Source organism: Plecotus auritus (genome assembly GCF_963455305.1).
Source record: "Plecotus auritus genome assembly, chromosome: 2".
Taxonomy (NCBI): Eukaryota; Metazoa; Chordata; class Mammalia; order Chiroptera; family Vespertilionidae; genus Plecotus; species Plecotus auritus.
The window spans coordinates 35,574,215-35,596,838 of record NC_137771.1 but is presented as its reverse complement, the minus strand read 5'-3'; the positions used below and the strand labels follow the sequence as shown (position 1 = coordinate 35,596,838).

The following is a 22,624-nucleotide window of genomic DNA, read 5'->3' as shown; positions in this document are numbered from 1 at the left end:
TAAATGAGGTACTCAAGAGAAGTACATTGAGTGGCCAGATTATTATGCGTTCAGAGATCATAATAATCTGGCCACTCAGTGTATATAGATAATAAGAGAGGAATATGCTAATTATCCGTTACGCCATGAGGCATAACGACCAACCATGTAACGACCAGATCACGGATCTGCTGGAGGGTGGGGCAGCAAACTACAAGTGGGAGGTGGAGAGCTACAGGAGGGGGCAGGGCAGCAAGCTATGAGGAGGGGGCGCGGGGGGAGCTACAGGAGGGCGGGGCAGCAGACGGAGTGCTACAGGAGGACGGCAGCAACCTACTGGCGCACAGGTTCGTACACAGGGCTACTAGTGTATGTATAAGAATTATAAATACAAAGGAGAAAGTGTCATGGAAGCCTTCATGGGAAATAATCCCTATGCTGAGTCTTAAGAGATAAAAAGAAAACTGAGAGGCAGGCAATGGAAGAACTGGCAAAGGTGAAGAGACATGAAATGATATAACTTCAAGAAAATTAGAAGCATCAAAGTATCACTATAGAACAAGAAAAGTAAAGTATAGGCTACATAAGGCCAAATAAGGAAAAGTACAGGCTACATAAGGCCAAACACAAAGAGTTTTGTTAGCCATGCCAATGAACTTGACCACCATCCTATATAAGCAATTCAATATGGGGTTCAAGAGAAGTTAGGAATAAGACTGCTGATTTGGGAGTCAATAACACATATATAACGGATAGCTAAAATTTTTAAAAAGGTGATTATCCAAAGAGAACATACATAATGGGATAAGGTGGAAAGAAAAAGTGGAACAAGGACAGACTCTTAAGGTACATTAACACTTAGGAGAAATATGGGGAGAAAAGAGAGAAATAATGAAGCACTCATAATAGGACATAGGGATCAACTGAAGGGTATTTTAAATTGAGAGAAGCTTGGAAAGGTTTTAAATTGGAAATAGGTTGAGAAGAGGGAGCTAGTAGAAAAGTAAATGCAGAAGCCAAAGAAAACGTAAGGAAAATTTGGTGCAAATTCCTAGACAGATGATTAAGAACAGGTAGGGGTATGAAAGTTAATAAAGATAAAGTACTCCACTTAGCTTGAGAAATTAAAATGATTAAATGTAAGGTGAGGGAGACAAGCCTTACCTGCTCATATAGCGTTTTAAGTTTCTACCCATTAAACATTTATCAAAATTGCAAGGTGACTGCATTAATAGTAATAGAATGCAAAAAATTAGCCTAGAGCCGTGGTTGGCAAACTGCGGTTCGCGAGCCACATGCGGCTCTTTGGCCCCTTGAGTGTGGTTCTTCCACAAAATACCACGGCCTGGGCGAGTCTATTTTGAAGAAGTGGCGTTAGAAGAAGTTTAAGTTTTAAAAATTGGGCTCTCCAAAGAAATTTCAATCGTTATACTGTTGATATTTAGCTCTGTTGACTAATGAGTTTGCCTACTACTGGCCTAAAGGCTATTCTACCCTACTCCAAACTTACTTTTGAAATATTGTATTTACTACCCAGCTTCTCCTTTGTAGGGCACCATTAAGAAATAAATACATCCAGTCTGGGCACATCACATGCCCAGGATGCAGGTTCAGTTCTTGGTCAGGGTGCATATGGGAGGCAACCAATTGATGCTTCTCTCTCACATCAATGTCTCTCTCTCTCCCTTTCTCTCTCTCTCCCCCTCTCTGTCTCCCTCTCCCTTCCTTTCTCTAAAATCAATGAAACTTTTGAAATAATTAAATAATATTTAACCATTTTTTAAAAGATGTAAACACATCCAAAGGAAAGCAAGCAAGCAATAAAAGCGGTGGAAAGAACTAGAAAATTAGGGCAAGATAAGAGTTCATAGTAGACATAGTTGCCTTTGTGTGGTGCCAAACAAAATTCTATATAGGTCTACAGTAAATCAATAAGTTACAAAGAGGTAAATTTTCATTAGCTATATTATCTGCCTTATGAAGTAGTGATCTCCCAATTACCTAGAATAATGTCTGTCACAGAGCAGGTATTCAATAAATTTCTATAAACTGAAAATATGAATGAAGACAGTGTCAGGTAATATATTTCCCTGTATTCTTCACATCTTCACATCACAATATATGTGAAGTCACTCAATTATCTGTTGAACAAATGAAGGGCTGATATACTCTCAGTACATATTTACAGATACAAGCAGTAAAGAATTAAAGACGCTATTCATTTATCAAGCATTATTATTAATACTACGAAACTCCATGATATTCCCATCCCTGTTTTCACACTTATCTAACCACAATAGCAACCAAAAAAGAGGTATTTCTGAGTAAATGTCTTGCTGGGCAAGCTCAGACCATCCTACCCGAGATTACTAAAGCAATTGTGGAAAAGCAATCTAGATCAGTGATTCTACAGTTTCTTACTTTCCCCATGGGTAACAAACAGCTGATTCTGTGAAATGTGCCCTGGCCAGCAGGGAGCTATCTTCATGAAGGTCTCCTAAAAACTCAGCAAGATTGCATATGGAACTGAGTTCTAGGGCCAGATATATGTGTCACCACTGCCCTTTTCATCAAAGGATGTATCTGTATCCATATAAAGTCAGGATACTTTCAGGATCCATCCCCTGGAAATGCCAAGGCTCTGACATAATCACACCAATCATACACACATACAAACACACACATACACACTCAATGTAACATCAATGTAAGAGAGAAACATCAATGTAAGAGAGAAACATCAATGTGAGAAACATACTGACCAGGGATCAAACCCACAACCCAGCTATGTGCCCTGACTGGGAATCGAACCCACAACTTTTTGGTGTACAGGATAACGCTCCAGAGCACACAGATTTTTTTTTAAGGTAAGAAATTAAAACCCTCTAGGAGACATGGCAGGAGAGAATGTGGCTGTTTCTTTGCATAGTAATATTTTTATCTTAGAAAATTGTTACTCCTGCATTATAGGTAAAATTGATGATTTAACGAATTCTTTAATCTTAAAAATAAAAATATACTTCATTTTGGTATAAACCACATTTTAACTTTACATACTCTTCATGCACATTTAAGTGGAAATACTAATAACCTGGGCAGTATTTCTCTTAAAACAAAGTCATATTTATTTATTTTTTTTTTTAAATATATTTTATTGATTTTTTTACAGGGAGGAAGAGAGAGGGATAGAGAGTTAGAAACATCGATGAGAGAGAAACATCGATCAGCTGCCTCCTGCACACCCCACACTGGGGATGTGCCCGCAACCAAGGTACATGCCCTTGACCGGAATCAAACCTGGGACCTTCAGTCCACAGGTCGACGCTCTATCCACCGAGCCAAACCGGTTTCGGCCAAAGTCATATTTAAACATTACCAACACATGCTGCTCTATTGGGACAATAAAGGCAGAATAAAAGTAAAATATCATTGTAAAAACAGATTACAACAATACATACAGAAAATGACACATCATCTAACTGGACTTTCTTTTTGCTTAATACATCTTTTGTACCTTTTTAGATTTCTGATTTTGTTCCAATATTTGTTTTAAAAAAAGGTATTAACACTTCTTTGCCAAAATAATGCATCTTCAGTTATTCAAATTTAGCACAGAGTTAATTCTTTACAAATTCCTACCTATTAGCTGAGTTACAAAATTGATTAATTTTAGGAAAAATATTCTAAGACTACAGCTAAAGCTTTTTTATAAATGCTAAAATTTAACTAGTAAGCTACCTTAAATTTTCCAGTGACAATAAATGAAGACAAAAAATTACCAAATAGCCCTAGCTGGCGTGGCTCAGTGGATAGAGCATCGGCCTGCAGACTGAAGGGTCATAGGTTCAGTTCCGGTCAAGAGCATGTACCTTGGTTGCGGGCACATCCCCAGTGGCGAGTGTGCAGGAGGCAGCTGATTGATGTTCCTCTCTCATCGATGTTTCTAACTCTCCCTCTCCCTTCCTCTCTCTGTAAAAAGTCAATAAAATATATTTTTTAAAAAAAATTACCAAATATTTTGGTAAAAAGCTATGATTACATAACATTACTATAATTGCTGTTATTACTTCCTTGTAATAATCTCATCACTACTCTAATCCTATAGTCCATTAGAACATGAAGATATTATACTAGAGGTTACAATTTCCCCTAAGTTATTTTTGTTTGGGCAGAACATTTTTTTTACTTCTTATTATGGAAATTTTCAAGCATATACAAGAGTAGAGATAATAGTAAAATGAACAAAAGATGGGGGGAGGAAAAAGATGAAAATTAAATTTAAAACATATATAGTAAAATAAACAACCAAGAACACAATATACCTTATTACCAAGTTATAGCCAATCTTGTTTCATTCCCCATCAACCCCATCCCCAAATCCCTCCCCAGATTGTTCTAAAGTAAATTTCAGACATCATATCATTTCATTCATAAATATTTCAGTATATATCTCTAAAAGGATTCCATTTTTAAAAACATAAAGCAATACGTTATCACACTTCAAAAACATGATTACTTAATTTCATTAAAAATTCAGTCAGCTTTGGCAAAATATTCCTTACTATATCATCCCAAAGTCCTCACTAATGTTTTCTTCTAAAATACAATGTAGTTTAAAACAAAGTCCATGTGCATCAAATGTTGGGGCCAGCCAGCTTGCCTTAGGTGGAATCAATTCTATTATTTTGCCACAACGCCATTACTTTTGTTTCAAGTCCCACTACTAGGACCTTAGTAATATACCCAAAACTGACAGTATTCCCAGAGAAATGATACAAAATTACTTAGCATAAATATAGATTTATAATAATAAAGTACTTTATTGATACTGATAAATATAAAAGTGAATTAAAAAAATACCAGTGACAAAACAATTAATTACTAAATAATCCCAATAGCAATCATTGCCACATACAGCTTCATTACGCCAATAAATCCCAGTTTTTTCTTCTTTTGATCCCTCTATTAGCCTTACTAAATCCAAGGATATCAGAAAAACTTTATTGTTCTTTCATGTTTCACAAAGCTACAACAGGATGAAGGAATAAAATTTAAAAAACTGGGTGCAACTTCTATTTGAAAGCCAATCTTGTACCAGGTGTACCAGTTAATAATGCGGATTTTGTAATAAAAGAAAACACAATAATTTCAAGAGAAACATCAAAAGTGCTTTATTCAAAGTAATGTCCATTGCTAGCTACACATTTCCACCATCTTTCAGGTAATTTGTGGATACCGTCCCAATAGAACTTTTCTTGTTTGAGGCAAACTATTCAGAGACCCAATTTTCCACTTCTTCATACGTTTTGAAGTGCTGCTCAGAAAGTGTGTGGCATCGATCAGAACTAGTGGTAATCTGAAGGAGCAAGGTCTGGTGAATACAGCAGGAGGGTTAATACTTCCCAGGCGAGATCTTTTAATGTGTCTTTAACTGGTTTTGAAGTGTGTGATGGTGGGTCATCATTGAAGCAAAAATTACTTTGCCGTGTCTTCTGGCCCATTCTGGTCATTTCGCGATCAAAGCGTGGTTCAAATTGATTATTTGTTGTCAGTAGTGATCAGTATTAACGGTTTCACCTTGGTTTTAGAAGCTCATAATACACCACACCTTCCTGATCCCACCAAACGCAGAGCATTCATTGTCTCTTCTTTCTGAAGCGATTTGGCGGCCTTGCAGTCGATGTTGATGGTTGACCTGGATCAACCCATGATTTTGTGCATTTGGGATTCTCAAAATAAATCCTCTTTTCATCGTCCAGTCACAATTCAATGCAAAAAAAGACTTTCTTTCGTGCTGTTCAAGCAACATTTTACTGATGACTTTTCAGGTTTCCATTTGTCTTTCATTCAGTTGATGTGGCACCCATTTCCCTTCCTTTAAAATCTTTCCCACGGCTTGTAAATGATCAGAAATTGTTTGCTGAGCAACGTTTAATCTTTCTGCAAGTTGTTTTTAAGTTTCACATGCATCTTCATCCAATAATGCTTGTAATTGTTGGTCTTCAAACTTTTTCGGTTGACCTGGAGGTTCTTTGTCTTTCACATCGAAATCATCACTTTTAAAGCGTTTAAATCAGAGTTCACAAGTATCTTGAGATGGAGCATGTTCACCATAAGCTTCCCAAAGTATTCAGCAGCACTTTTCTTCAAAATAAAGTAATGAATTAAAACTTCCCGCAAATGCTCTTTTTTAGGCACAAAATTCTACATTTTTAAGCGTAAAAATATCTATGATATTAACATCTTCAGCAAATTTGACATATGAAGTTTTGAAGCTTGTTGTCAATGCAACAAAATAGCATACATATTAAATCGCATATATATCAACATATGTGTAACACCATCTATTGAAAAAATCCGCATTGTTAACCGGTACAACTGGTAGTTTCAGTCTGCACAGCTGGTACAGAGGCTAAACAGCCCCAGAAGACAAGGAGACACAACCAGTTTCCGCATGGCTGAACTACTGGAGCACCAGGCCCCCAATGAAGTAAATCTCTATGCACTGAGGACCCCATTCAGTCAGTGGCTTTACTACAAACAGTGAAGTAGGGAATACAGCTTCCTCTAAAGGAGAGGCTGAGCAATAACACATTATGTAGCCCATCCTCTCATCTCAAACAAAGCAGTGAAAGTTCTAACAACTTTGCTTTTTGCCCACAGAGGTTGCAAATTTGCCTCCTTTCACAAAACTGTAGGTGTACAAATGTCTGTAAGTGTTGTTTGAACAGAGGCAGAACCTTCTGCAAAGCCTGGACAATATTAGTACTAGTTGTTACAATGGGTGGAGTCTGAAACTGAGCCTGACAGATAAATTAGTGAAGAGAAAAAAAATTCCCCTATCAGACAGAATGTTTGAGAGTTAGCAACACCTAGGCAGTGGTTCTCAACCTTTCTAATGCCGCGACCCTTTAATACAGTTCCTCATGTTGTGGTGACCCCCAACCATAAAATTATTTTCGTTGCTACTTCATAACTGTAATTTTGCTACTGTTATGAATTGTAATGTAAATATCTGTGTTTTCCGATGGTCTTAGGCTCTACAGCAGCAGTTCTCAACCTGTGGGTCGCGACCCACAGGTTGAGAACCGCTAGCAGGGTCACCTAAGAGGAATGTTCAGGCAGAGGAATGTTCAGGCAGCTGTCTTTCAAATCACTTCTCAGTCTGCAACCACTTTCCTAATTCTTCCTCATTAACAGGCAATAAAGTAGACAGCCACTTAACAATTTGGTCAACATGTCTGCTACCAATTCCCATGGACTTTGTCCAAATTCTATTAACCAGCCCATGGGACCCTCACCTTCCTTTCAAAGAGTCATGTGTCTGTCAGTATTCCATCCTTGTTGCCAAAATTATTAAGAGCAGTGAAGAATCTGAGATTTTACCAGTTTCATGGGTGCTGGCAAATATCTAAGATTCCTTGATTGGAGAAAATGAACTTTATGACTCATAGCAATAACTATAGTTAAAATATCAGCATTTTCTTATGCAGTTCCCCAGTCCTATTTCCCACAGGGCAACACAAAGTAGGCCAACTGACACCTGCACATGCAGTGGACTGCATGACAGAAGAGGAACCCAGAGACTGGGGAAGTAAAATCTTTTAAAATAGATATCATGGGATGTTTGCCTGTGGAGCAATCTTCCCTCTGTCCCACTGCTTCACTAATAAACTCATTTTCACTTTAAATTCTTAAAAATAAAAAGGATACTATGCATACCTGCTCTTTGCTCCAGAGGGAGACACTATCTCTATCTTCCAAGGCTGCTCACTATATAAACATCCTTGAAAAGCAGTCAGAAACCAAAGCAGTCAATGCCTCTGCTAACAAGACATACAGAAACCATGGAGAACTGGATCACTGAATCCCAACACATGGTTACTGTAGAATTAGATGTTAGGAGCTTAGCACAGTAGCTGGCACATGCAAAGTAATCAAAAGCTTGATGCTACCACCTGGCAATGGGCAAAGAGACACCTAATTGGTGGTTTTGCTCTTATATCAGTCAGGGGTGAAGCAGACATACAGTACTTAGTTTATCCTAGCTTGATACCTGTGTTAGTGGCCAGAGTTATTTCATGCCAGGGCACATTTTTTTTAAAAAGCTACATGCTAATGTTATTATTTCTTCCTCATTAAACCTAAAATTAGAAAGCTCAACTGTGTCTCTGCCTCACTTTAACTAGATGCCAAAGGATACAACTAAAATTGACTTTAAAAAAAATGTTGAACCACTACTTTTCCCTTAGGAAAAAGAAGGTGGAGAGGCTAAAGGGCACAAAAGACAAAGCTTTCTTCTCACTAACACTATTACATCTCAATCATGAAAAGAATTCAGGGTACCCTACCCATTTGGCTTAGTAGAGTCCTAGAAGAAATGCAAATTTGCAGACTCCATCCAAGATCCACTGAATCAGAAACTGTGGTGGGGGGTCTAGCAACTAGTAATTTAACTAAAGTACAGGTTATTCTTATATAAGCTAAAGTTTGAGAACCTCAGATTTAGACCTAGGTTTTTCAGCACTATTGACATTTGGGGACGGATAATTCTTCAGTTTGGAAGAGGGTGTTGTGCATTATAGAATGTTTAGCAGCATCCCTGGCCTCTACATGCCAGTAGTACCCCTCAGCTGTAATGGCCAAAAATGTCCCTAGATAGTGCGTAAATATCCCTTGCAGAACAGAAATTATCCACAGTTATAAAAACAACTGATCTCAATCAAGGATCAGCAAACTTTCCTGTTAGGAGCAGGGTAAACATTTTAAGCTTTGTAGGCAATACAATCAACTACTAAATTCTGCTATTGCAGGCAAAAGACATGTAAACAAAACAATATGTAAAAGTATATGCATAACTATCTTCCAATAAGACTTTATTGACAAAAACAGGTGGTGGTTTGGCCCTCAGGATGTAGTTTGCTGACCCCTAATCTAGATCAATTACCTAAATTATAAATTAACTGGAGGCCCGGTGCACGAAATTCGTGCAAGGGGGAGAGCCCTCAGCCCAGCCTGCACCCTCTCCAATCCGGGACCCCTCAGGGGATGTACAACTGCCGGTTTAGGTCCAATCCTGGGAATCAGGCCTAAACCGGCAGTCGGACATCCCCCTCACAATCCGGGACCACTGGCTCCTAACTGCTCACCTGCCTGCCTGCCTGATCGCCCCTAACTGGCCCTCCCTGCTGGCCTGGTCATCCGCAAATGCCCCCCCCTGCCAGCCTGGTCACCCCTAACTGCCCCCCCACCGGCCTGGTAACCCCTTACTGCCCCCCATGCCAGCCTGGTCGCCCCCAACTGCACCCCCCACCAGCCTGGTCACCCCTCACTGCCCTCTCTGCCGGCCTGGTTGCCCTCAACTGCCCCCCCCCCCCCGCAGGCCTGGTCGCCCCACAAGCCTGCTGTTCGGTCATTTGGTCGCCCCTCACTAACCCCCTGCCGGCATGGTCACCCCACACAACCCATTTGGTTGCAATGGTCGCTTAGGCTTTTATATATATATAGATGTCCTCAACCCCACTGCTGCCAAGTGATTGTCCAGAGTCTATCTGAATATGTGATCTAGTCCAGTCTTCTGTTTCAAGGTAGATATGGCTCTAGACAGACCTCAAATTTACAGACTGAATAACTGAAACCCAGAAAGAATAAATTACTTTCTCAGAGAACCATACCAAAACAAAAAACTAGAAAAAAACTAGAGCTCCAGTCTGCCTAAGTACAATGTTCTAACAACTGCTTCCTATGGAGGTGTGACCATATAATGTTTATGGTATTATATCTAGCCATTTAATAACCTGTGAGGAATCCAAATGTTCTAGTACTTTGCAGTTACTAAAACCTAGAAAGAAAAGTACTGGTTTCACCTCTTTGCCAACTGAGCTATCCAGCCAGGGCTTATATGTAAGTTTTATCATTTGGAGAAATTTCTAAATGGTGGGTCTTGTTTTCCTCTAAAACTCCAAACTATCTGACAAATTAATCTAGAAAATAAACACTCCTATAGTATACCTGGGAAAAAATACTTGTTTCAAACCAACCCATGACCTTAGACAAGTCACTTCCTTTTTCTGGGTCTCAACTTCCACAAAAGAAAAATGAGAAGCTGGCAATAAATGATCTCTGGAGTCCCCTGCAGAAAATTAAGTATGTACCTTAAAAGTTATAAAAAATGAAAATAACAGCTAAAATGTACTGAGCCCAGCTGGCATGGCTCAGTAGTTGAGCATAGACCTATGAACCAGGATGTCATGGTTCAATTCCTGATCAGGATACATGCCTGGGTTACAGGCTAGATCCCCAGCATGAGGGATACAGGAGGCAGCCGATCAATGATTCTCTATCATCAGTGATGTTTTTAGATCTCTCTCCCTCTCCCTTCCTCTCTGAAACCAATAAAAATATATTTCAAATAGATAAATAAAATAAATGCATTGGATACTTTCTATGTCAGACACCTGTTTTAATTACTTTACATGAATTAACTCAATTTTCATATGGGGAAACTGAAGCAAAGAGGTGTGAAGTGATTGGTCAAAGATCACAAGATGAGTGAGTGCCAGAGCTGTGATTTAAAACCAAGTGAATTAACCTCAAAATCTATGTTCTCAACAACTAATAAAGTTTATTCTACATGCAAAAATTTTATTTTCCCAATGACTGACAACCCAAACACTAAAACAATAAGATTTGTCCCTCTAATAAATAAAGAGGATAGTGATGAAAGGAAAGAAAGCATGGTAACAAGACTACTTTTGGCCATAATACTCAATATTCTGCACACGGTAACCTCCCAGTAAATATATATGATGTTCCATTAATACTTAGTTTGGTCCCTAATCCACAATATCACAAAAGGTATCTATCAATCCAAACAGATGCTATTTCTACTCGCATAGTCTGCATCATCTTTTGTAGAACATATCTCTTTATGTCAAGCTAAAAAAAAAAAAAAAAAAAAAAAGAGGGATTCGCAGCTTCATTTAGAAGATAAAATATTATGAAGGGCAGAAACTACTTACAAGTGAGTTACCAGTAGTGTCATGGAGAAGTCCATGTTTCAAAGAGGAGTTGATAGACACGTGAAAACTTAAAAGTCCCATGGTGATAATCCAATATATGAAAATGTATAAAGCAATTTACGCAGCAAAGGTATTTCTAGCTAGAAAGACCAGAAGGAGAAAACAAAGGCACAACTGTGTTGACCAGAAAATATAAGTGAAAGTACCATAAAAATCAATGCTATATTAGAAAAGAAATAAAGGGACTCCTAATCTGTGACCACTGGAAAGAGGTTCAAAAAGAACACGTTTTAGCAAATAGATAAGTTTTTATTCCTGAAAAATTCTGAAAGAAAATACTACTAATGAGAGGTTTTTTTTCTGCATTTCAGTAGAGTTATGATCTATGTCTTTATATTATCAGTACTACAGAAACATAAAAAAATATGAGACCAACATATGAGACTAATCTAAATGGCTGTACCACTTCTGTCCACATGGAAAAATCATGTTTAAAAATATTATCTTAGACCACCATCCACCCCATCTACCACTATCACCACCACCACTCCACCACACTACCACCAATAACAATAATCTAAAAAAAAAAAGTTAAAGAATTCAATTACAAAAAGAACAAGATTTGGAACTTTCACCTAAATGCATCTCTTTGTTATAAAAGACATTAAGGAAGAAAAAAAAAAAAAGCCTCATGATTCATCAATGCCTGCCTGTTTCCTAAACCCAGGAAATTCCTTTACACCCCCCTCCTGGCTCTGGCCAGCCAAAACTGTAGGTGTACTACTCTATTCATTCCATTACCAGCAACATACTATGCTAACAGTGCATATTTACATTTAAAGCTGATTTGCGTTAGAGTATTCCAAATTCTAAACTCACTTGCTCAGAATTGAATTTATAAATAATTGATTTAACAGAATGCTGTCACACTCTCCACTCAAAATTCTGGTGGTGCAGCCACTATGAAAAATAGTTCCTCAGCCCTAGCTGGTTTGGCTCAATGGATAGGGCGTCAGCCTGCGGACTGAAGGGTCCCAGGTTCAATTCCGGCCAAGGGCACATGCTGGGTTGCGAGCTCGATCCCCACCCAGTAAGGGCATGCAGGAGGCAGCCAATCAATGGTTCTCTCTCATCATCGATGTTTCTATCTCTCTCTCTCTTCCTTCCTCTCTAAGGTCAATAAAATATATTTTTTTAAAAAAACAGTTCCTCAAATAAAAATCAAAAATAAAAATACCATATGATCCAGTAATTCCACTTCTGGGTATATACCCAAAAGACTTTAAACAGGGACTGGAACAGGCACCATGTTCCTAGCAGCATTAATGATTCACAATAGCCAAAACATGGAAAAAGGTGAATATTAGCAGGTAAATGGATAAACAAAATGTGGTATATACATACAGAATATTATTCAGCCTTAAAAATGAAATTCTGACACATGGTACAATATGGATGAACAATGGAGACATTATGCTAATTGAAATAAACCAGTCACAAAAGGACAAATACTATATGATTCCACTTACATGAGTTACCGAAAGTATTCACATTTATAGAGACAATATAGTAAAATGGTGGTTGCCAGGGGCTGGAGAGAAGAAAGAATGGGAAATTACTGTTTAATGGGTACAGAGTTACAGATTTGCAAGATAAAAATAGTCCTAGAAACGGATGATGGTAATGGTTGCACAAAGTGAATTAATTTAATGTCACTGAAGAGAACATATAAAAATGGTTAAGATGGCAAATTTTATATTATATGTATTTCACCACAATTTCAATTTTGTTTTAATTGGGAGCTGTTTTTATTTGGGGGACTAATCTTTAAAGGACAATTTAGAATATATATTTACTTTGTAATGAGTCTGCTCATCTACAAAGTCCCAAACTAAGTCTCAGCTCTCATCTTCTATCCACTACTTACCCAGTTATAAGAAACCAGGTTATTTAGGTTGTTAAAGACAATACAAAAATCCTCCTCAAAAGCTTTTCCAAACTTAGACATTGAATTTATAAGAACTATTATCCAGCAATAATCAAAATCTAAAACTTACTTACTTTTAAAATCTAATCACATTTAAAATTCATGTCCCTATCTACAAAGGCAAAACTGAACTCTCAAAACCTTTCAATTTTCACAATCATATGAAGTAAATAGAATATAATTTTACTATGTTCACTTTTGAGCAGGAAAACTGATTTGCCCAGTTATAGAAGAAATCAACATCTAAGTATTCATATTCCAAGTCTTGAACAGCAATCTTTAACACAAATTACTGCACCTGGTTTCGGATAACTGGATAAATGCTAATTTTTAAAAGTTAATCCTATAAAAATATTAAATAATAGTTCAAGTATAGAAAGAATAGTCAATTTTAAAACTAAATCCACAAGAACAGGTTGATCTGGAATCATCATTTGTAAGAGGAATACGAGGCTCCTCAACACAAAAAAAAAGCCTAATGTGTGTAAGATGTGTATAGTTTTCTAAGTAACTTTTTATTCTACCAATAATGTTTTCTTACCTATTTAATATGAAATTAGCTCTCACCATTTAGCAAACAATTGTTCACTGCAGATGCATAAACTTTTTTCCATTTTGTAAATAATTGTTCACAGCATTGCCATTGGTTTGAAAAGAAAAATTGATTAGAATATAGTATTAATGTGATAAGGATGCTTGTCCCAAATGCTTGTCAGAAAATCTTACTTTACCTCTAAGTACAAGAATCCTAAATTTCCCGTCCTTGGCCAATCAATATAAGGTTCACAATAAGCATAATAATTGTCACAAGTAAGAACAGAGCAAGCAAACAAAACAAAAAATAAATTTTAAAGATAAAAAATTTTAAAAACAAAAAGAGAGCAAGTAGTTACAAGTTATTAGAGCAAGTAAAAAGTTTGGTGAAATCAAAACAAAGTTATAATTACCTTAAAGCTTTTAATAAGGTAAACTACACTTTTTGTTGCTGTCTAAAGCCATTCCTACCAGAATAAAACAATTTTGTAATAGGATAAAAATACTCCTAGAAAAATAGAGTTCTTTTTCAAACAACCCCATTCCACATTAGATAAATGACTAAATTGGAGAATTAAAAAAAGAAGATGAAAAGATTTACCAAGGCAAAAAAAACCTCAGGCCAATCCCAAGCCCATAAAACACCAAAATCTTGTGGTTAACTTTTAATTTCAAAACACTTATTTCTGCATTGGGAAGATACAGTATAATCAAATGCAGATAAATGCATATTTCTAATATAATCAGATACCAGTGGGTAATCAAAAGAGCAAACTCTGGAAATGGCCCTCAGAATATTAAGTTGTGAGAAAGAAAAAAAGGAACTTAGAAAAAAATCAGAGGGAGAAGAAAAGCCCTACAAAATCTTAGTAAGGAAAAATATAACCTACATTGTCAATGTTAGGCCATGTGCAATGGTGACAGTGTTAAAGAAAGAAGGGAAAGTATGCCTGTACATAACATCTTTTAAATTAATGCCAAATGAATGGTTAAAAAGATCTCACTACGGTATTTTTACCAAACATCAAAAGGCAAAGGTTGGGGGTATTGGTTCCACAAGTCTTTCATAATGCATACGGCACTACTTTCAAAAGGCCTCCCTAAGATATACCAGTGTCTACATTTGAGCTCAGTAGGGGGATAACCCTTGCATATCTTTATTTTATTTTTTAAGTAACTCTTTATTGTTTAAAGTATTACATATGTCCCCTCTTACACCCCATTAACCCCTCCCCAACCTGCCCCTGCCCCCCCCCCCCCAAGCAATTCAAATCTGTAGGGAAGGGGAATCTGCAAATATGAACTGGTAATTTAAGTTTGTGAATTCACTGCAAAGATACTGTGGTAAATAGAATCTATTTGCCTCCTCCTTATCTTCCTACCCTCCAAAGATTCCAGTAAGGCATCAAACTCTAAAATGTTTATTTCTTCTTGAAACCGACCAAGATGCCCCAATACCCTCATCACCTCCTCACCACTTTTTTACTCTCTCCTAAATACAACACACCCACAACACCACACGGTCCACACCCACACCCCATACAACACTCTCCTCGTGGAACAACCCAAACTCCTAACCCAAAACACCCATACTTAAATCCCCACACTTAACACTCCCCAATTCTACACATTCTCCATATAATACAGGAAACACTGCACAGTCCACATACAAAACCCAACTACCATAACAACCTTTCACCCTACAAATCCCATTCAAGCTAGCTGTGCAGAAAACATCTTACACACAGCCAACATATCATTTGAATTACACATTCCCCCATGGCTCACCACACTCACACACCATGTACCATATAAAGCCCCAAACCACTGCAGTGCTCAAACACACAGTAGGAAGAGGCCACCTTCTGGCACCGGGAACCCACGAGGTTGGAGGTGGCAGAGGGACTGGGCCAGATACTTCACCTGAAAATCCGCCAGGATCATCTCCCGGTCCATGTTGGACGCCATGGCGGCCGCCGAGTTCCGCGGCTCCGGGAGCGAAGCGCGCACCTGGGAAGAAGACGGCGCCTCCTGTGGCCGTCGCCGCCGCCGCCGCCGCCGCCGGGCGCCGAGGGGCGGGCGGACGAGCCGGCGGGCGGGCCGGCGGGCTGGCGGGCGGGGCAGCGCGGGAGGCTAGGAGCTCATGCACTCGGTAACCTTCAGGAGCCCGGACCGCCCGCCTTCGCCCCGCGGAGCCCGCGCCGCAGACGCCCGGACAGGGAGGTTCGCCTGGATGCGGGTCCGGTCTTACTGTAGCCGGCCAGGATGAGGTCAGGTTGCGACAGCACGCACCCAGCTCCCTTCAGTCGCGGTGAGACCGGCGGGGGCGGGGAAACCGAGCGAACAAGCAGGCGGGCGAACACCACGGCCACGGCCGCCTCCGCCTCCGCCTCCGCCTCCTCCTCTTCCGTCCCGGCCGCCGCCTCCGCCCCTGGTTGGCCAGCACCACGGCTGTCGCACATTTTGCCTGTCATCGAGGTCGCAAAGCGCCGCTTTGCGGCTGCCACGTGACTGTCCTTCTGTCAAGCACTAGGAGCGCCACTACCAGGGGAGGATCCCTGCCCGGCTGGCGGGGACGCCAGCCTACAATTGCGGCAATCCCGCAACTGGTTATTCCGGTTTAGAATTAAGCAAAGGCCTCGCGGTACCACTTCCCCCCGGCTGGGGCGGGAATCAGATTCTGTGCTTTACGTGGTTAGTCACACACAGATGCATCAAGCCTCATAAACCAACTCAGCGCACTCTGACAACCCGTCTAACAATCTACATTTCTTAAGTGTATTTTCTTTAACAAAGTTTCACCAAGATACAACTTCATATAGTCTATTACGCTCAACCTCACTATCAAAATCAGTTTACACACTGTCACACTTAATCCCAATTCCCCTGACGCCTGCATCCCGAACTTAATGGTCGGAGATTGACAAACAGGCTTTGAGTCAAGAATAGCCAAAGACTGTACAGTGAAATGTGACCATTTGTAATGTCATCCTGGTTGGAGGAAGAGTGACTAGAATATGTTCAACTTTGACTTGGGAAAATATCATCTTCTGAACCGTAATAGAGCATTTACTTGCCTTGAAAAGTATGTAAAATCCTGAAAGTGTGAAGTAAGATTGCTGATTTTGTGCTGTAGAGTTTTAAACACTAGTGAAATCACCATATAAAGTCAAGCCTGGGTCTTTGTATTCCTTGAAGCATGAAGAAGAGCACCAGGGTGTTTCAAAGACCTAGGTTTAATCTCTGTGTTCTTTAAGTGAAAAGAACTTGGCCTATAACTCTATGTGATAATCTGTATTTTACCAGAATTAATTAGATAAGGAATAGAACCCTTCACAGTTACATGAATTGATGTGTTTGTCTAATTGCCATCCCTAAGGAAGTAATTTCAAAATATAGCTAAAATGTGAATAATGAGGCGAAACACAGTACCACAATTTAAGTGTGGCAATTCATTTGTCCCATTCATATGTCACTCTCAGCACAAGGCAGGTCAATAATTGCCTCTAGTTACAGGATTAGGATTAATGCAGCCCTGAAAAGTTGAAGTTTTTCTCTGTGATCACAGAGGGGGGGAAGCCCATTCAAATCCAGTTCTGTGCCCCTTCTCCATCCTCTCTCTCCATCTGGAAATTAAAACAATGTAATGGGAAGAATAACCTAGACATTCAGGCATATGGGTCCTAGTACCGCTTTCCCAACTAATTAGCTAGGGAAACTTGGATGGGTCTCTTGGTCTCTTTGACTTCAATCTCTGACATGACTTCAATTTCTGGTGATGAAGAAACAATCATGAAAATGCATGGCAAACATAAAATATTTTTACAAAATGAGCATATATTTCAGTCAGCATTTACTAGGCTTGGGTTCTAACTCTTCCCCTTACAAAAAATTTCTCTGAGTCTCAATTTTTTTCTTTAAAATGGGATTTATAAAACTTACCTCATAGAGTAATTGTGAATATTTAGTAATATAATGCTTGTAAAAACTCTTCAGAAACTTTAAGTATTAGTTGCTATTACTCCGTATACCAATTCCTAAATGCTTTTCTCAGGGTCACCTCTTTCATAAAACTTAGGCCAACAGGATTCATCTCCTTTATAATCACTGCTTTTACTATCTTTACAACACAATTTAATGCTCTGATAAAATCTGTAATTTCTTCTCTAATTGTTTCACCTATGCAAGTTTTAATCTCTCCCCCGAGGTTGAAAATTCCTTGATGTATTATAGAATTATATGCCTGAAACCCATATAATATTAACAAATGTCACCCCAATAAATTAAATTTAAAGTTACTTGAGATTTAAGCCATTTCATCTCGTATATTTTTATATTCATCATAGTTCACACATAGCAAAGTTGTGAGTACATAATAACAACTAATATTTTTGAATTAATTTTTATTGGATGTCTAGAATGTACAGGCACTTTACACACCTATCTCATTTAATTCTTCCAACCACCATTTTACAGAATAAAAAACTGCTCTGAGCATTTAAGAATTTTCCCAAAGTCATGCTACAAAGTGACAGACCTAGTATTCAAGACTAGGTCAAAACTAGTGCTCTTTCCACTTACCATGTTGTCTCCCTGTAATTCACCCTCCAGGCTGCAAAATTTGTACAGTTCCTAATTAAGCTGATTCTTCCCTATGACCTAACTCTTCATGGTTGGATAGCCAGTATCCACAATTATTGTCCACCACAGGAAAAAGAATAAAAGAAAAATAAATACTGAATTAAGGAGGGAAAAAAAATCACTTTTCATTTCTCCAGAATTCCTTCCTGAAGAGAAACAATTTCACTTCAGTGTCACAAACTGAGAGAATAAAAATATATAGAGATCTTCTATACAGAAAAATGAACAAAAGAAAATATTTTTAAAATATATTTTTATTAATTTCAGAGGGGAAGTGAGAGGGAGAGAGATAGAAACATCAATGTGAGAGAATCATTGATCAGCTGCCTCCTACACGCCCCCTACTGGGGATAGAGCCCAAAACTCAGGCATGCGCCCTTGGCAGAAATCAAACCCCAGACCCTTCAGTCTGCAGGCGACACTCCATCCACTGAGCCAAATCTACCCATTATCATAGTTGGTCTACTGCAGTGGTCAGCAAACTCATTAGTCAACAGAGCCAAATATCAACAGTACAACGATTGAAATTTCTTTTGAGAGCCAAATTTTTTAAACTTCTTCTAACGCCACTTCTTCAAAATAGACTCGCCCAGGCCATGGTATTTTGTGGAAGAGCCACACACAAGGGGCCAAAGAGCCGCATGTGGCTCGAGAGCCGCAGTTTGCCGACCATGGATCTACTGCATTAACTCATGGAATCCAGCCTAATTCAAATACTGTATAGATCTTGTTTTAGAATTTCCATGCTCTTTGATCTTATCATTACTTTTTTAAAAGGAACTTGTATTTTATCTTTCCTCAAATATATAATAAAGTTTATTTGTAGTCATTAGGCTAAATTTTTATTTGAAATAATCTTACATTTATAGAATAGTTGCAAAGATAGTACAAAATGTTCCTATTTATCTTTCATCCAGCTTCCTCTGTTATCATCTTACAGAACCGTGATACAGCCATCAAACTAAGAAATTAACACTGGTACAATACTATTAATTATATTCTAGAAACCCTATTTGGATTTTTATTTTAATGTTCTTTTTTCTGTTCAAATCCAATCCAGAACACCATACATTATATTTAGTCATGTTTCATTAGCCTCTTCCAATCTGTGATATTTCCTCAGTCTCGAATCTTGAAGAGTAATAGTTAAAACTTTATAGAATGTCCCTCAGTTTGGGTTTGTATGATGTTTTCTCTGAATTATACTGAGTTATGGATTTGGGGGAATAATACCACAAAGTATGTGTCCTCATCACATGATATCAACATGACTTATTACTGGTGGTGTTAACCTTGCTCCTTTGGTTAAGTTAATCAAGCTTTGTAATAATACTATTGGATTATAATATAATTTTTGAGAAGATTAATACCATTACAGTGCTAGAACCACACTCAATCCAGCTCTACTATATACATCTTAAACTGTCTTAAATTTTATTTACTGTTACTCAACAAAAGTAATAAAAAGTATATTTCATTGGTGCCTAATCCTGGACTCTTAAGTAATGAAAGAGTCCAGGATTTGGGGCCTCAAGATCTGAGTTCAAATTCTATATTGACAATTTACCGGTTTTAAGTCACAATCTCTATAAGCCTCAATTCCTTCACTTGAAAAATGAGGATAATTATTTTATCTCAGATTTGTTATAAAGATTAATTAATGTGTGCATCAATTTTTATAACCATGAAACACTATACAAATATTAGTTATTGCTATTATGTTTAAGCTTCTGAGTTGCCTATTGGGCAATTATTTATTTATTTATTTATTTATTTTACAAAAAACTTTCTGCCCTGGCCTTGTAGCTCAGTTGGTTAGGTTTCAGGTTCGATCCCCAGTCAGGGAACATACAAGAAGCAACCAATGAATGCGTAATTAAGTGGAACAATAAATCAATGTTTCCCTCTCCTTTCCTCTCTCTCTAAAATCAAGAAGTTAAAAAAAATTTTGTAAAAACATTCATAAGTAATGTAAGTACCCACATGAAAAAGCCTGCTGAATCTCAGAGATAAAATGCCAAAGCCACAATTATGAAATGATTAAAAGGTCTCCTGAGGGTACTAGTCTGTTTTCTACCTCTGTTGGGTCTCTAAATACAAGAGGAAGATTTGAAACTAGGTAAAGAAATTACAAATACACATACATATTTCCATAAGTTAATCATTCAGAAACTGCACACTTGTCAGAGAGAAAGTCACAAAATAATGTGATTAAATTGTGACACTAAATATTTTATATCCAACTATAAGCCTCTATTTTCACTGTTTAAGAGATATTTCATTACTAAGTTAAAAGAGAAACCACTACTTTCAAAATAGTGGATACTTAACTGTGAATCTTTTGTGTACACCATGTTAGAATGTAAGCTTATTGAGGGCAGAGATACTCACTTTTAAATCTACTTCAGTGAACTGACACTCAATAAATATTAGATTTTCATTAGAGGTACTTTGTAATGCTTACGTATACTCTCTAAACTAAGACTAAAAACCTCTGTGCTGCCACTTCTGGTTTACACAATAAGCAGACTACACATATACTTTAGGTCTCCAGCAATGCCAGAGTAAAAAGACAAAAATACTTTCTTAAAGTATTTAATCTTTCAGCAAAAGCATGGCAGTAGTCATCAAGGGGAAAAGCAGAATTTTGTTGGACTTCTTTACACTTATTTTTTGTTTTGTATTATTTTTATTTTATTTACATATGAGATGAGGTGATGAGACATCAAAATCTTTTCAGTGCTTAGTCCCTCCAAAAATCTTAATCTAGCTCTACTATATGCATCTGAAACTGTCTTAAATTTTATTTACTGTAATTCAGCAAAAGCATTTTATTTCATGAAAATTATAACAGTGTACCTATGTTATGAGTTACATGAGTACAGTTTAATGTTCTTCCTCATTACAGTATCTTCTCTTAGCAAGAACCCATAATGCTAGAAAGCAATTCTCATAAATTGGGTTAATGCCAGTTTTCTCTTATCAGCCAACAGTGCTACTATATCATCACACCATCCAGCTGTACTAACATATTACACAGTAAGTTCTGAGAATAATCAAATCTAAATTGTATTATTTATGGTATTTACTGGTAAAAATGGAATACTAAATGTTCTATTTGAAGTGTCTAAATATGTGCAAGAAAGGAGTTAATTTCTTGTGGTGTAGTTCATGCTTGATTCACATTTGAAGTTGAGTCACCTAAGAAAAGAGCTCTGGTTATTTTTTTCTCTCTCAACAATTCAGTTAAAGAAAATACTGCCAGCTTCTTCCCAGTTTACAGGACACCGCCCCTCCCCTTCCTCCCCCCGCTCTCCCCCCCCCCCCTACCTATCAGCCAGTCTGTTGCTAGATAATTATCCAGATGTTTCTGGGGTGTTTTTGTTGCTAATATTCCCAGTATACTTCAAGGAGCTGGGTACAGATGTTACCTGAAGATATACTTGCCAGAGGCTGGTACTAATTACACCACTTGTCATTTTTTTTGCTTGGTTTCATTTTGACCACTGGGTGCATCATGTAACCGTGTTGGATATTTTTAAGAACAAAAAATATAGAAAGCTGTAGTTAATTAACCTTACATGGCTAAAAGAGGAAGTTTAAAAGTACAGAGAGAACTGGTGTCTCTGGTGTTTGAAATAATTTACATTCAAACACTCCTTCCCCTCCCCAAAAAACAAGCCCCCATCTATGTAGTCAAAGTGAGAACTTTGGCAATAATAATAATAAAATGGCCTTCTTAGAAAACCCTCCCCAGGATTTAAGTTTCACTTTAAAGATAATTGCTTTTCTCCCTTTCCCTGAAGAAATGGAATACTTCCGTTTCGAGTCCCTGGAACATGAAGGTTTCAGAGTTCGTCATGATTTCCTACCTATATCCTATGTCTTTAGTATTCTTTAACCTCACTTTATAAAGACTTTTGCTTTTGCTGAGCACTGCGGTTGCTGTCAGCCGGGTCTCTCCCTCCATCCCACGGCCACCTCTGCCCCCTGCGGCCCTGGGTTGACCTGGCAGGTGCGAGGCCCGAGCGGCGGAGAGGAGGCCAGGCTTACACAGCGCGAGCCCCAGAGGAGGAGGCGGCAGGCGCAGGCCTCTCCGCGGAACTCCGAGAGCCTAGCCGGGGAGCGCAGAGGGCGCCGGGCCCTCGGCCTGCCGCAGCCAGCGGCGCCCGGCCTCCAGGCCTGCGGCTCTCCGCAGCCGGACTAATTAACAAGCCTCGTCCCCCCTCGCCCGCCCCCGCCGGGTTCGCCGCAGCCTGGGGTTTCGCGTCGCCAGCCCGATCCCGCCGGCCAGCAGAAGGAGGCCGAGGGGCTGGCGGGCGGGAGCCCGAGCCAGAGACCGAGGGGAAGAGGGGAGCGAGGAGGCGGGAGGAAGGGCGCCGGGAGGGGGCGGAGCGCGAGGCGGGGCGGGAGAGCGCCGCCAGGGCGGGGGGGCGGGGCGGGGGCGGGGCCCGGCCTTCCC

The 22,624-nt window shown here is 38.9% G+C and overlaps 1 protein-coding gene across 2 annotated transcripts in view; it reads right to left on the bottom strand.

The window, feature by feature from the left end:
- Positions 1–15,935, bottom strand: part of FAF1 (Fas associated factor 1) — a 389,848-nt gene extending 373,913 nt beyond the window's left edge. Inside the window, exons 1-2 of one of the 2 annotated variants that reach the window (XM_080652361.1) lie at positions 15,773–15,935; positions 15,445–15,531 (exon numbers count right to left, since the gene is read on the bottom strand). In XM_080652361.1, the coding sequence (XP_080508487.1) occupies positions 15,445–15,489 (45 nt within the window). In that variant the 5' untranslated portion in view covers positions 15,490–15,531; positions 15,773–15,935. Of the gene's footprint in view, positions 1–15,444 lie in introns of both variants that reach the window. The other variant, XM_080652360.1, reaches the window with a different exon arrangement.
- Between the last annotated feature and the right edge of the window lie 6,689 nt (positions 15,936–22,624).